General features: G+C 34.1%; 1 protein-coding gene across 6 annotated transcripts in view; it reads left to right on the top strand.

Annotated features, from left to right (window-relative positions):
• DMD (dystrophin) overlaps positions 1-15517 on the top strand; it is a 2039779-nt gene that overhangs the window by 828947 nt on the left and 1195315 nt on the right. For all 6 annotated transcript variants that reach the window (XM_055339022.1, XM_055339018.1, XM_055339021.1 and 3 more), the window contains 3 exons: positions 3772-3951; positions 4260-4388; positions 5965-6135. In XM_055339022.1, the coding sequence (XP_055194997.1) occupies positions 3772-3951; positions 4260-4388; positions 5965-6135 (480 nt within the window). The remainder of the gene's footprint in view (positions 1-3771; positions 3952-4259; positions 4389-5964; positions 6136-15517) is intronic.

The following is a 15517-nucleotide window of genomic DNA, read 5'->3' as shown; positions in this document are numbered from 1 at the left end:
ACCGTTCAGAATCTTCTCCATCCCTCACCCAACACTGCAGCCAAAGAAGGCACGGATGCTGATGCTTTTTAAGAGAAGGGAGTATCATGTTTGTTCAACTCTTTCTCCCCATCTCACCAACCCCATTAAAAACTACATCCCTTAGAGAGACATGAGTGAGAGTATGGAGAGAAAGGCCAAAATGGTAGCTGGAGTTCAATCCAGTGGTTGAGTTCTTAATGCATCAGCAACAATAGACATTCTTATGGTATGGGAAACAATAAAAGCTAGGAGAATGGTTCCTTGATATCATAAAATGTATGTTTAGTTTCCGGTAAGTCTCCCATATTTTTCTTGTGGTGGTTTTTGATTTGGACCTTCATATTTTCTTGATTGTTTGGCACTCAGTCTGTAGTCAAACCAAGCCATCCGATCCGTAATGGTGAACTTCAGTTTCAAGTATCACCTCTCCCTTAAAGCCATTCATGCTTATCCCAATGATGACTCATCTTTGTCAAAAAAATACAGTCTTTCTAATATGACACCAAATTATTTGATTGCATTTTAGCTATTCTCTGCAGCTAAACTGGGTAAAATTAAAGCATGATATGCAAAAACTAACTCCTACCTAATCTCTGGCAGTGAATGGAACAGTACAGAATAGATATTAAGCATCAAAAGCCAATTCACCAATTAATAGTTAATTGAGATCTTCAGAAAGCGAAATCTGTATATTTTTTGAAGTCTAAGATGATAGTTTTGTAAAGTCATACTTTTAATTTAAAATAAGTCTCTTAGGCAGCCCCAGTGGCACAGCGGTTTAGCGCCACCTGCAGCCCAGGGTGTGATCCTGGAGACCTGGGATCGAGTCCCGAGTCAGGCTCCCTGCATGGAGCCTGCTTCTCCCTCTGCCTGTGTCTCTGCCTCAATCTCTCTCTCTCTCTCTCTCTCTCTCTCTCTCTCTCTCTCGAATAAATAAATAAATAAAATATTAAAAAAATAAAATAAAATAAGTCTCTTATACACCTGAAGCTAATGTAAAAATATTTTTGGAAAAATAAAAGTCCATTCAATGAGCACAATGTTTTCCCTATTATAGTATTTATAAAAATGATTTAATACCAGTTTGTTCTTGAATGCCAAATGTAAAGATTGAACTCTAGGCTTTATTACAGTAAGAGTGGAAAGAGTAAATCACTTTTGGCCGTAAACAATTAGGGTCCACCACAATAATCACTGCTTTTTTCAAGCTCATGTTCACCATGGTGATAAATTTAATGTCTTTGAGTTCTATCTTACCATACTGGGGAAGCTAAGGTGACACCAGAAATTATCTACACTTCCTATTTTATTCTTTTCATTAACTGAATGAAGTATCCCTGGACGTTAAACATTTTCTCTTGAAATTAGCAGTAGAATTTTGGCAGATGTTTAATCCATAATAGTTGGTTGTGATCCATGAACTTTTTGCAACAATATTTCCTAAATTTAAAACTTCTAACCCTCCCGAGATTTGGAAATTTCCATTGCTTTTAATTGCATTGCCTGGCATAGAAGAGACAAATGTCAGTGTTACGACAGTTTTTTTTTATGTCAAAGCCAAAACATAGTGTCATCTTTAAGACATTTTAGGAGATAATTATAAATCCAAATAGAAAGCAAGATTAACTAACTTTGTAAGCTGTTACTTTTGCAAATAATTCACCTCTGGTGACAAGCCACTAGTCTAGAATGAATGTGGGAAGGAGGGAATGTTAATTTGCCTATCTCTCCATATCTTTGAAAAATATATCTTGAGTATAAGTTTTATAAGGACAGAGACTTTCTCTGTCATTTTATTCACAGTGCCTAGAACAATGGCCACCAGGTAAGGTTGTAATGGTTGTGTTCTACACGAGGATGCAGATGAAAGGAATTAAAGCACTGTATCTAGCCCATGACCACTCACAAGTCAAACTCCGGAGGGGCTGTTATGCAAACGAGGCATTTCTCATAATTTTCTTAAAGACATTAAGTAGAAGCACCTATGTCACTGCTACAACAATGACCCTTTTAGTAGAAGCTCAGTATCATTTACTATTGACACATGAAGGAATTCCTTCTCTGAACAGCTAAGCTCACCTAAGTACTACTGCTGACACCTACATTGCAGATAACCCTCTACATGATAGGCAGTAGTGCATTTGGCAATAATTACTTGAATTTAAGATATTTTTCTATTGGAAAAGAAAAATACAAATCCAAAAGAATATCTTAGGATAGGAGAAACAGTATCTTTTGTACACAAATTACTTAATACAGTTTTTTTAACCTCATTTATTCCCCCTACTCATGTGATGTGAAAGGCAAAAATAAAATATATATACATAGCACTTTTGAGCCCAACAGGCCTGATGCTGTGAAGGAAAGACAGCTGCAGGAACTTTTAAGGTTTATTATAGATAGAAAAGTTACTTTGAGAGCATCTTGGAATCAGAGATGAGATATAAGCTGTACTCGTAGAGACCCTCGCTGTCCATTATTTAGACCACCTCTGTTACTCTCTGTGCATATTTCATTTGCCTCTTCACGGGTGGGCTCCCTCCTCTTTCTTACTATTCCTGCTCCCCAGTGATTTTTGTCTTACGATGGCTTTGGTTTGCTGTGGTGAAGACATCAGTTTCATTTATAAATGACTTAGCTGATTTGTTATGACAGTTTCTGTATCTTTTAGTTAAATTTCTTGAGAGGATCTGGTCTGGCTTACTTCTTAGTGAATGTCCTACAACTGTATGTGGTCGAGAAAGTGGTGGGGCAGAGGCAGGAAAATGCAAGATGGTCACCTGGTCCACTATGATCTATCACAAGAAAAGGGCTGTAGGTAGAGTGGACAGTAAACATCAGTACTTAGAATCAGTTTTTCTATCAACTTTCTACATAATTTCTAATATTAAATGTGCTTGTGCTCCCCCTTAGGAGTTTTCATATTACCTCTTTATTTTCACAGTCCTCTAATTGAAATTAAACATTTTTTTTAAATTATGAATGTGAGCAACCAACCCCAGTAATAGCGGCAGTTGCTGCAACTTTGCCACCAGTAAAAATGTCAAATAAATTTATATAACATTCTAGCCATTGTATATATTTCAAAAAAAACAGTTATGGTCATCATTATTATTTAAATTACACTAAAGATCTGCTGCTAGATTATTGTAGTTACACATGTTAGGAAAGAAAACAGATATTAGTATCTTGTAAGTTTTAAAAAAGTATTTTGTATATTGTATTCCAGTGGGATTCTTTTCCTTTAAAATCCAGTGGATTTAAATTTGTTTTTAAAAATATTATTTTGAGAAGGAGTCCTTAGGTTTCACCACATGCCAGATAGGTTTCTGGCACCAGAACACTGAAAATTTCTGCTGTAAAAATTCAAGAGCAGAGTAATTGCTAAATTTTCTAAAAACGGTTGCTTATTTGTAGATGCAGTTTCTCAGGTCTGTCTTCCCCCAGTACGTTTACAAATTAAGTAAATATAAATATGTTTACATGGGTAATATGTGTGTTTATCTGTTAAATGAAAATAATCATAAGTACATAGAAATTTGTCTTGTTTCTGTATACATATATGTTGATATGTACCCAATAAGGAAACTACAATGTATATGGTATGATTTTCACCACTCATTAAGACATATTGAAGGTTTAAATAATTGAAAAATCTTACTGCAGTAACCATACACAAGGCATTTCAAAAGCATTAAATCTTAAGACTACAGTATATTACTCCAAGCTCAAATACTGTTCTTTTCACAGGCTACTCAGAAAGAGATTGAGAAACAGAAGGTTCACCTAAAGAGTGTCACAGAGGTAGGAGAGGCCTTGAAAACGGTTTTGGGCAAGAAGGAAATGTTGGTGGAAGATAAACTGAGTCTTCTGAATAGTAACTGGATAGCCGTCACTTCCCGAGCAGAAGAGTGGTTAAACCTTTTGTTGGTAAGAGAAGAAGCTGGAGGATTTTCAACCCCTCATCATTATGAGAAATAAATTATGTATGCTTTGAATAATAATATTTGTGTCTGCTAATTTCTCAACTCCACATAAATGGTGGCTCTTAACTGAACACCTGTAACTGTATTTTATTATTTTGCCATGGCTGTGCTGTAATTTATATGGGGATCACACTGATGTGTGATTTACTGATGCCAACTTTTTTGTCTTTTAACATTGTAGAAAGTAGAACAAATCTTTTAAGAATATTGTCTAACCAATGGTATGTCATGGTATGTCTCTCTAAAATTAAGGAATACCAGAAACACATGGAAAACTTTGACCAGAATGTGGATTACATCACAAACTGGATAATTCAGGCTGATGCACTTTTGGATGAATCTGAGAAAAAGAAACCTCAGCAAAAAGAAGACATACTTAAGGTAGCAAATAAAATATTATGAAAAGCAATTTTCTAACTACACAACAATCATGTCGATTATCAAGGACTTCTTAATATGAATGAAAAAAGTTCTTCCTCTCTTCCTTCCTCCCTCTCCTCCTTCTTTCCTTCCCTCCCTACTTCCTTAATTTACATGGGAGTTAATGATTTTGAAGAGTTTTGTAATCTGGATATCTGTCCATATCCACCTCTCAGCAAATTACACAAAACGTAAACTATGATGAAGATGGGATTCCAGGATTTATTTGGGTGTCATTTTGCAAATTTCTGCCCATTTGCCTAGTTAGTAGTGTATTCTTACATCAAACACAAGGATCAGTTTCCTGGTATCATTCACACTCTATCTGAGTAAACACCTGAAATCCAATCATCTGGATGTTTTGCCTATGCAACGTCCAATCTTCATAATTAGTAACATTACTGAGCTTATATAAAACTGGATGTTTTTATTTTTAACTATCTGTAAAGTAAACATGGCTTTGTGTTCTCTCTTTGTGTACTGAAAGCAATTATTAGGACATCCTGAGTCATCTTTCTCAAAGGCAACTCAATCTTCATTTTAAAAAAATGGCACCTATAAAAGGATATGAGAGGTATTATGTGCGAATCTATCTTATTGATGCTATATTATCTCCATTTGATAACACCTTTCTCAATTAAATAGGAAGAGTTGAATTTTAACAAATTTCCTTTAAATTAAGGATTCCGTATTTTGTTTTTCTGAAATAATTGTATTTAACCAGTGAGTTGCTACTTATTGAACACTAAAAAATTACAGTTTCTGTTTAAACAATTCATTTGTTTCTTTTTTAATGAAACTTACTCTTTTCCAAAGATAATAGTTCATTTTTTAATGAAAAACTGTTGATGTATTTCAGGCTATCCCCAAAACATATTCTCCCTTTTGCATATACCTTATTTTGCTTTCTCTTGTCCTTTGACATGTATTTAAGGAATGCCATCTTACAGTGAATTTCCTTCAGGTCTTTGGAATAATAGGACCTGAGGTATTTATTTCACTTACACCCTCCCTTGAGTCAGGCAGAACCTTCCTTACTCCCTCTGTCTGTGACACAGAATCCTTATCTTTTGGAAAATCCATTTTTCCCCATGACACTCAATATGATAAACAAAAGGAAACTCAAAAGTACCTGGAAAGGAATAGAAAATTGTTCTTCAGCTATCTTTCCTCCTAAACACATATTAAGGTGGTTCTACAGCCATGAAATTGAGTAGAGTTAAGATAAAATAAGACTAAATATAAAATATGATGATTGTTGCAGGCGACATAGAGAAGTCAGGAAAACATCCCTTGTCCTGCATCAGAAAAAAAATAAACATAGACCAAACTTAAACAAGCATGGCAACCTATTTTCCCAAGATCACATACATTCTCAGTCTTCTCCTCTTTTTATGGAAGTTGGCTTTTTCCTCCCTCTGTATACCTCTGCATGTGCTCATTCTTTCTTTCTTTTTCTCTTTCTCGCTCTCTGGCTCTCTCTCAAATTCCATTTAATTACTAACTTCAAGCCCTGTCTCTTGCTCACGGAATATAGCGTTTAAAGGCTGAAATGAATGACATGCGTCCAAAGGTGGATTCTACACGCGACCAAGCAGCAAACCTGATGGCAAACCGCGGCGACCACTGCAGGAAAGTAGTAGAGCCCAAAATCTCAGAGCTCAACCATCGATTTGCAGCCATTTCTCACAGAATTAAGACTGGAAAGGTAGGAAGATCTGCTCCAAGGTGGAAACTAGTGATAAATGATCTCTTGCGAAGGTTGCGCAGTACTCTGAAGGGGGCAAACAACCCCCACAGCAAGGTTTTCAAAAAGAAAATGAAGGCCAAAATGTATTTAAGGAAATTTTACCACTGAATCTCATGGGAGGTCAATCTCTCCCCACTAGCCCTCACCAGTCTCCCTGTCTCTCTCTCTGTCATTTTTCTTTTCATGTCACAGCTATTCTAGAACTGCATTCTGTACTGGTTTACATATGTACTTTCAGGGGTAACCTACAGCAAAGTAACAAATAGCATGCTGCAGGCCATCAACAACAAAAAAAGCACAAAAGACATCCATCTAAGGAAAGCACTACTGACTTATTTTGCCAAATATAATATTGCTTGTGTGTAATATGGATCAAATATCTAAAATGGGGCCTTGTACATCTCCTGCATGATCTAGGGCATTTGTATCTCTTTATTGGTTGTGCACATATCTGTAAGTGTGTGTATTTAACTTGCTCTTGCTAATTGCCGATACTTACTGTGACAAAACCCATTAGGGACAGTGACATGCTCAAGCCATGAAAACGAATAATTGCAAAGCTTATATATCTTAATTTTGTAATTTTATATGTCTATTTATATTTATTTAATGAAGAACCAGGGGATGTGGAACTTTTGCATGGTAACACTATATTTGTGTGACATTTAATGAAGACAAAATCTTACCTAATAGGTAGCTTGCAAAAATATATAAAAATATATAAATCCAACTCTTTTGAGTGAGTGTCAAATTGCAAGGTAATTACCCCAAATTTTATAAAATGTCGTTTGACACATTTTTCAATATATATGATATGCTTTCACATGCAAAATGTATGTAAAATAAATATATGTATTTACATATGCAGATAATTGCTATAAATAATCTTAAATGAGAAAAACATTATTGAAATATTTGTGAGAAAATATGATGTAAAATGTCAGGTAAGTGTTGAGCCCTGGAACAATAGGCGAGTATGTTTGGAAGTTATTTAGAATAATATGGACACCTAATAATAGCATGATTTACAATTGCTATATTTTCTAATGCATTCCAATGTATCACTGTTATATGTACTAGTACATATTTAAAAGAGTTTCTAAAATATATGGAAATGTGATATGAATTTCAACTACTTTATACCCATGAAACATAGTTATCCTTCAGAACTCACCTTCCTAAAGCAAAAAGGTTTGGACTTACCTTAATGCATTGCTTCTTCTTTGTAATTTATGCACTATTTTAAGGAAGCCATCCTCACCTGGAAAATATCTGAAAGGCTCTAAAATTTATTTACAGAGCATAATTGTTTTTGGTAACAATTTACTCTGCTGTTTAAGACAATTGTTTTTACTTCTAGGGATTATCATTAGAGTATGTAATACCTAAACAACCAAAGGCTATTTCAGTCATCTTAAAAAATGGATGCTAATACTTCATTACTAGGTTTTGTATCTTTCCTGTCATATGTATCACTAAGCTATAGAATATTTAAGAGAAAACAGGGTATTATTTTCCTGATCCTTTCAACAGTAGATTGAGACAAGTTATATCATTAGATTGTGACTTACAGATCTTGAAAAATGACTAGAATTCAACCTGCACAATAGAAGCTGCCAGACTTAGCATGGCCAAGAGAAGTTTGTGAATTTTCATTCTATATTCTGTACAAAGTTGTTGGTTACTTTCATACCTCATGCATTAGGTGAGCCACTCAATGCACTTCTTTCATTTTCCTTACTGAAGAAGGGCATAAGAGATTTTAAATCAGTATTTTCAATTATAGATTAATTAACAAAAGAATCACATTGTCACTTTTCACAGTACTCCTTTTTCTCTAAAATAACAAAAATGACTGGATACAATAGTGACCCCATTTGGGGGCTTTGAGAAATAATTATACTCTATCATCATAATGAAACCAAAAACCTAGAGATAAAGCTTATTTGATATTTTACTGATTTATTCATTGCATTGTGCTAGTGAGTGTGGAAATATGCAGAGATACAAAAGATACTTAAAAATATCTGTTTATGAACACAAACTTAAATAGTTATTGAAATCATATGACATGCTTAACACTATTGCATCTTCATAAAGATGTTCAATTAATGAAATAATTCCATCAATCACATAGTATAATATGAAGAGCAGTGAACATAAAAGACTGAATCCCAGGCCTAACTTTGTCAGCATTAAAGAGAACATGTGATTTCTCTTCAATTCCATTTTAGTTGTTGTAAGATAAGGGAGTTAAACTAGATTAGTAGACAAAATTTATATTTGTAAATTTATATTTATTTATATATAAATAGCATCCCACCTCCAATAGTTATTATTTATAAAAGAATGTATAAAATGGATAGCAGGCAAATTACTGGATGGGTGGATTTCTACTCTTTTATCTTTCTCCTTCCTGTGGTAGGGTTCAGGAGATGCAAGTTATGTCCATAGAACTTGGTGTAAAATTTCTGGCTTAGGTTAACTAAAATTAGGAGTAATTAGATAGATTAGCCCTTAATAGTTCTTAAGTTTGAAAGTCCAATGATCTTTTACTGATGCAACAAGAAATCTAAAATAATGACCTATATGTGTGTTTTCTTATGGAATAGGGTAATTATGGAAGTGCTGGAATTCTCAAGGGTGATTTTTGATCTCAAAGTCAAGCTCCTAATACAGTAGGGCTTATGCATGGTAAAATTGGGTTGGAGTATGCCCTCACATGGTTGAGTCTATGGGCAGGTTTTACTTAGAAGAATAATCTGGCAGAAAATCTACAGTGATAAAGGTAGGTTGGGAATATATATGGGTGGAGAATAGACTCAGTATAAGAACTAACTTTAGGATCGTTTTAAAGGTTAGCTAGGAAGGGCAGTTGAGTAGAGCAAAATTTAACCCTAAAACCTCACCAGCAATTCCTGGATTTGTTGTTTGGTGAGGAATACAAAGTTTATGTCTCCTGCAAGGACTGTCATGACAAGAAATTGCAAAATCCAGAAGGCAATGAGCAGTGGGGTCCTCAGTTTAGTTTGGTTGAGAACGTGTCCATCAGATGTAGTTCTCTGCAGTGGTAACTTTTAACTATTAATGAGGAATATCGTGGTGAAAGGGAAAAGTTCTTCATTTCATGCCACAAACCTTGCATTGAATGTGACCTCTCAGAGCCATGCTTTTTTATCTAGAAAAGTAGTCAGATGGTATCTGTCTTATCTTAACCTCAAGATTGTGATAAAGATCAAATGACTGAAGATATGTAAAAGCATACATTTAAAAACCCTACATATTACTATATAGATACAAAATGGTCAAAATCATTAATATCAATAATTATTTCCATCATATGTTAGCCTTTAATGACCAAATTTTGAGAATTGAGACAGAAATTGATCAGAAAAGGTAATGGAGGAATGGCTAATTTCTTTCTGGATTCTGGGGTCCATTGTAAGGACCAGCCTTACAGATTTATCAAGTGGACTAATATAAGAAATACTAGGAAGTTCTGCCTTTCCCGGAAATGACATGAAATGCTACCTCTTCCCATTTCATTTATCAGTGGTATCTCACCACTTTAAGAAAGTTTAAACTCTTCTAATCTGTATGAAATCAGTTTGGGAAAATGGCAGCATTAATGGGGATGGTCAGAATTACAAAAATGAGTCAGCAGTTATTATGCTGAGTGAAGTAAGTCAATCGGAGAAGGACAAACATTATATGTTCTCATTCATTTGGGGAATATAAATAATAGTGAAAGGGAATACAAGGGAAGGGAGAAGAACTGTGTGGGAAATATCAGAAAGGGAGACAGAACATAGAGACTCCTAACTCTGGGAAATGAACTAGAGGTGGTGGAAGGGGAGGAGGGCAGGGGGTGGGGGTGAATGGGTGACGGGCACTGAGGGGGGCACTTGAAGGGATGAGCACTGGGTGTTATTCTGTATGTTGGCAAAGTGAACACCAATAAAAATAAATTTATTATAAAAAATAAATAAAATAAAACAATGACCTTCATGCTGTCTAAAAAAAAAAAATGAGTCAGCGGTAACCTCCTAATCTTGGGAAAAGTCGATGGAATCAATGGGGAAAGACAATATGTCTCAACTCTTTCTGTCTTAGGGCTTCTGAACATGATGACATAGCAGGGTGGTGGTGAGGAAGGTACTGTCAGGAAAAGAAGATGACAAGAAACAGATGCATAAAGGGAAGAAATAAACAATGTAGTCCTGTTCCTTATGGCAGCTCTACTCCTCCCTCTCCATCTTCTGAGAAGCCAAGTTGGAGAGGGGGGGTCTACATTTTGGGAGAGATAATAGTTGAGGTAGATCTTAAAGGACTAATGAAGGAATGGCTGGGGAAAGGGACTGATATGAATGATTTATTACCAATCATGTAGTTTTCAGGTCACAGTGTTTGTTTCTGTGGTACCTGTATTGCTAGCTAAGGTGTGATAAATTCAAGGAGCTTACTGTTTAATAGTGGAGTGAGATATGTTCACAGATATTGGGCCAAGAATGAGTGTATGCTGAGTGAATTTAGCAGCCATTCTAGCAACATAGAGGATGTAACAATTCAGGATAACCTATGAAAAAGCTCAAGAGTGTATAGAGTATTCAATGGAGAGTACATTCAGTTTACTTATGAAATGTAGAGCATGGAGTGTGAAGCTCAGTTGTGGATGATAAAATTGCAAAGGATGATTAGACACAGTGTGAAAAGGTCATGACAACCAGACTAATAGTTTATGCTTGATTCAGTAGGCAATGAGAAGTTCTTAATGTTTTTTTTTTCAATGTACTGTTGAAAGATTAGTCCAACAGTGGTTGTGAAGAGAATTCAGCTGAATAATAAAAGCAAGTAGGGAAACCAATTAGGAAGCTGTTGCAATAGTCTAGATGAGAAACATGGAGTACCTCAAATAAAGGAGTATCTCTGGGGATGAAAAGGAAGTGATAAAGTAGAGCAGTGACTTTCAAACCTTTCAGAACTTGGAGTAATTGTTAAAACACAGATTGCTATCTATCCTCCACCTTCACCACAAATAGAGGTTATGATTCAGTAGGCCTGTGGCCTGATATTTGCATGTCTAAGAAATTTCTAGGTGATATTGATGCTGAAGATCTGGGGACCCACTTTGAGAACCAGTGGTCTAGAGACATTGAGAACTAACCTAGACTTAAATTATTATATGTGAGGGCCAAAAAGATGGTGAGCTGAAAAATGAATCAGGATTCAAGTTTCATTGAGTATGAAAGTCTGCATACTTGTTTCAAGAATAAAATATGCATCAAGATATATTTGCCACATTATAATACTTAATTTCAAAATAATGTTGACTAAATAGGTTTATCTAGTCATGCCCTACTAATATAGGCAATTACTTTGTTATAAAATATTATAAAACTTAATATATCATTTAACTATTTAAATTTCGATGGAGCTGAAATGTTAAATTATTGGTCCTACAGTTGATACTAAGCAAAAGGAAAGTGAACTTGTTTTCTATGTGTTCAATTCTTTGTTAAGATATATGTGCCAGTGGGGAAAAAAGTTATGTTCCATTAGATATTTTATATCATATCTTCTTTAATTTCCATAATGGGCCTGAAAATTGCTTTTGAAATTCATGTAGCAGTTTCACTATATGTATTTAGTGTAATTATAACATGAAATTTGTACAATCTGGTATTATATGTGTAAATACTCATAGTTTTGTTGTTATAATGATTACAGTGTCAAGTTTTTGACCTCCAATCAGTGTTAGCAGATGCAAAAGTAATCGTTCTTTGGACCAGAGACTTTCATACACATGCTCATGCGTGCGTACACACACACACACACACACACACACACACACACACAAGGCTTTGAGAAAGCCAGTGCGTTTTTCATTTAATTTAGAATATATCAAAGGAAAAACCCCATCTGGTTGGGTCTAATCTATCTTAAATAGTGGCTTTATATGTGAAAAGTAATGTATAAATACTTTAACGATAGTTTAGATAGATGTTTTGGCTTTCCTAAACATCAGTGGTAAATAAATAATGCCTCTTATAAATGTGACCTAGAATGTCCAAATAAGATTTTTTGGATTTGAAAATTTTAAGTAATACCTAATTTTCAGTAATCAGGTTTATCAATACAAATATATTGATCTTTTTACCCTTTATAGTGTCTTTCTAATTTAACACCTCCTCTCACAGTAGAGAACATGGCCATTAATTGGTGTGGTTATTCTTGTTTGTATATGTGTATGTGTGTGTATGTGTACATACATAGGTGTACACACACACATATATATATACACACACGCACATTTTAGTAAAATTTTCTACAAAGAAACTATAACAGAAAACATAGATTAAAAACTTTGGGGGATCCCTGGGTGGCGCAGCAGTTTGGCGCCTGCCTTTGGCCCAGGGCGCGATCCTGGAGACCCGGGATCAAATCCCACGTCGGGCTCCCGGTGCATGGAGCCTGTGTCTCTGCCTCTCTCTCTCTCTCTGTGACTATCAAAAAAAAAAATTAAAAACTTTGGTAAAGTTCTACAGGTACTGTATAATTTGTAGAGTATTAAAAATGTAACAATTACATTTATCAAATAATATTAACAAATTAATACCCCAACTGTGTAATACTATACCAGCTAATTTTATTTCACTGGAATAAATAAGAAATGAAATTAGCAACAGGATTCCTATATTAACAACATTTTTTCACATTTGTAACTTGCATCACATTATAACTTGTATCTCTTTTTCAAGGTTAGTTCTCTTGAAAATTTGGTAACAAACCCTTTTTATAATCATTTCAAATGTTTTCAATGTAGATGTTAATTGAGTTTGTTGAACAGTGTCATTTGCTAGAACTAACTGGGTCTTATTAGCATGACATTTAAAATGCATAAAGCTATTTGGTGATTCTTGACTGTGATCCTTTAAGGAGGAAAACTATTTCTCTCATCAGTCAGCAGATGCAAAAGTGATCATTCCTTGGACCAGGGACTTTCAGATATTTCCAGGGAGCTGTGAGAGCCAGTGAGTTGCCCATGTTCTTACAGTTAGCTTGGTTAGAAAAATGTCAGATCCTGGTTCATAGCTGTGTCCACTTCAGCATACTGACACCCAGCATACTTCATTACCTCTGTTTATATTAGCAGGTATTTATTGTTGGTGTGTTATATGTTAACATAAACATGTCCAATTTCACTTAAAAAAGCAATGATTTCAGTGCACTTCTTTGTTTTCAAAACAAAAAGAATTGAAAGCAGAAATGAGAGAGGAAGGGAGAGAGGGAAGGAAAGGAAGAAATAATACAGTTGTCCAAAGTGTTGTAATTTTGCTCTTAATTTATTTGTCTCCCTCATATATTTTTACAGTGTGATCCTTTCTTCTGTTTCAGCTTCTACTTCTGAACTCATTTAATCATGAGGTTAAGAAATACTCCAAGTTATATTTAACAAAAATTAGGCAGTGGGCTGATTCTTTTACCACCAATATATCTTAACCGACCAATATATTTTATATCTAATTCTGAAAAGTATGACCATGAGATTAATCTCATCAATTCAAAAGCCAATGTACTGGGTAACGTCCTTTAATTAACTTCACAAGTTTGCGAAGTTACCACATTTTCACATTTTCATCCTGAAAGCATCAAATATAAGCCAGTACTTTACCTAGCTATTAAAAGAATCCAGCCAACATAATGTCACTGTTTTCAGCCAATTTGTTTCATTTTAAAAATTTAATTTCTTATGTTTTTCTGGAGTTTGCTCTTATGAATTTAAAGTAAGTGAATGAATGAATGAATGAATCTATAAACTATGTGATTATCTTCATTCTAGATAGGTCTTTTTAATATGCTTATTTCTCTTTGTAAGTTTTCTTTCCTCTCAGATATTTTGATTTGAAATAACCCTTCATATCACATAAGTGGTATGTCTTTTCTGTATCACAGGATGTTACTGGTCATTAAAACTTTATTCCTTTTAGTTTCCATGAATTATCTTATTTTTTATACTGAAATTATAATGATAAGTACATTTTCAAAGCTGCAGAATACAAAGAGGAGACTGATTGATTCAAAGCATTTTTAAAGCAATCTGTAGCACTTAGATTATTTAGTTTCAATTTAGATATTAGTGTTATTTGAATGTAGTGGCCATTTATCATGATTATTGAGATTACATAGTCTGTTTTAACAAATGTTTACTTTGCTGTCTGTGTAAACACAGTCATTATTATGTTAGTGTATCTATGCACGTTAGAAGTAATATTTAACTAAAAATAAGGTTACAATTTAAAAATTATAAAGTGTATCTGAGTAATTTGAATGCTTCCAATTTACAATGAATCAATTTGTAATTGATTTTGCCTTTTTCAGTGTGTTATTGTTTGTTAACTTGTTATATAAGTCACCTTAAATGCTAAGACTTTAACAAAGCCTTAAATTTCTTTAATCCTAAATCATACAGCAAAGCACAACTAATAGTTGTTAAGCAATCTGAAACATTAAAAAATCAAGGAAAACAAAGTGTTGTCTTTCTCAGTTTCTCTGTCTCTTCTTTCTTTTGTGTCCGTTTATCTGTTTATTAAACTTTCCTATGTCTTACTTTATTTGTATTTTGTATGACTACACAGTCATGTTAAAGCTGTTAAGATGAAAAGGTAAGTAAAAAATTAAATTGTGTAAAACCTAAGCCTGGTTTATACTCTCCCCTACAATATTATAATCTGTGTTTGACTATTTTCTATGTATGCTAAAACCTATCTTATGTGCATTGTCTAACATTGTGTGGCTTAATTGTGATTCTAGTTTTGTGGTCATATATTTTCTTTGAATTCACTAGAAGTAATTTACACAATAATTAAGATAACTTATCCACCACTACTTTCAGTTTCTTTAAATAATTTATTATAATTCTGAATTTAAAAAGTGGGCGTTATATACTTTATATGTTTTAAACTTTGGTGACTCAATACTGAGCTATTAAATTATGAGTGCTTGCTTGTCATGCATTTATTTTATAAACTTTTATAATAATTCTAAATTAAAGACCACAAATACCAAGGAATGATATATAAAACTAATTGGTCAGAGAAGTGCAATTCTGTATTAGAATTGTTATGGCCTAAAGGTAAACCAGTGAATTATTAAGGAAGCATTAAAATTTTCCCAACTCCTTGGATCTGAACAAAGAGTATTAATATCATGAATGTCAAATGGCTTGTCTTATCCAGCTAAAAGTATAGCCAGAATAATTGGGTTTGAGTACTTATGGTTATTTTGTTTGCAAAATTGGTCACAACTTAGTTAATTCAATTAATACATTGGAAGTTCTAAA

Source organism: Nyctereutes procyonoides, unplaced genomic scaffold (assembly GCF_905146905.1).
Source record: "Nyctereutes procyonoides isolate TBG_1078 unplaced genomic scaffold, NYPRO_anot_genome, whole genome shotgun sequence".
In the NCBI taxonomy this organism is placed as follows: Eukaryota; Metazoa; Chordata; class Mammalia; order Carnivora; family Canidae; genus Nyctereutes; species Nyctereutes procyonoides.
Note: the sequence above shows the minus strand (reverse complement) of the source record. Positions and strands in the feature narration are given on the sequence as shown.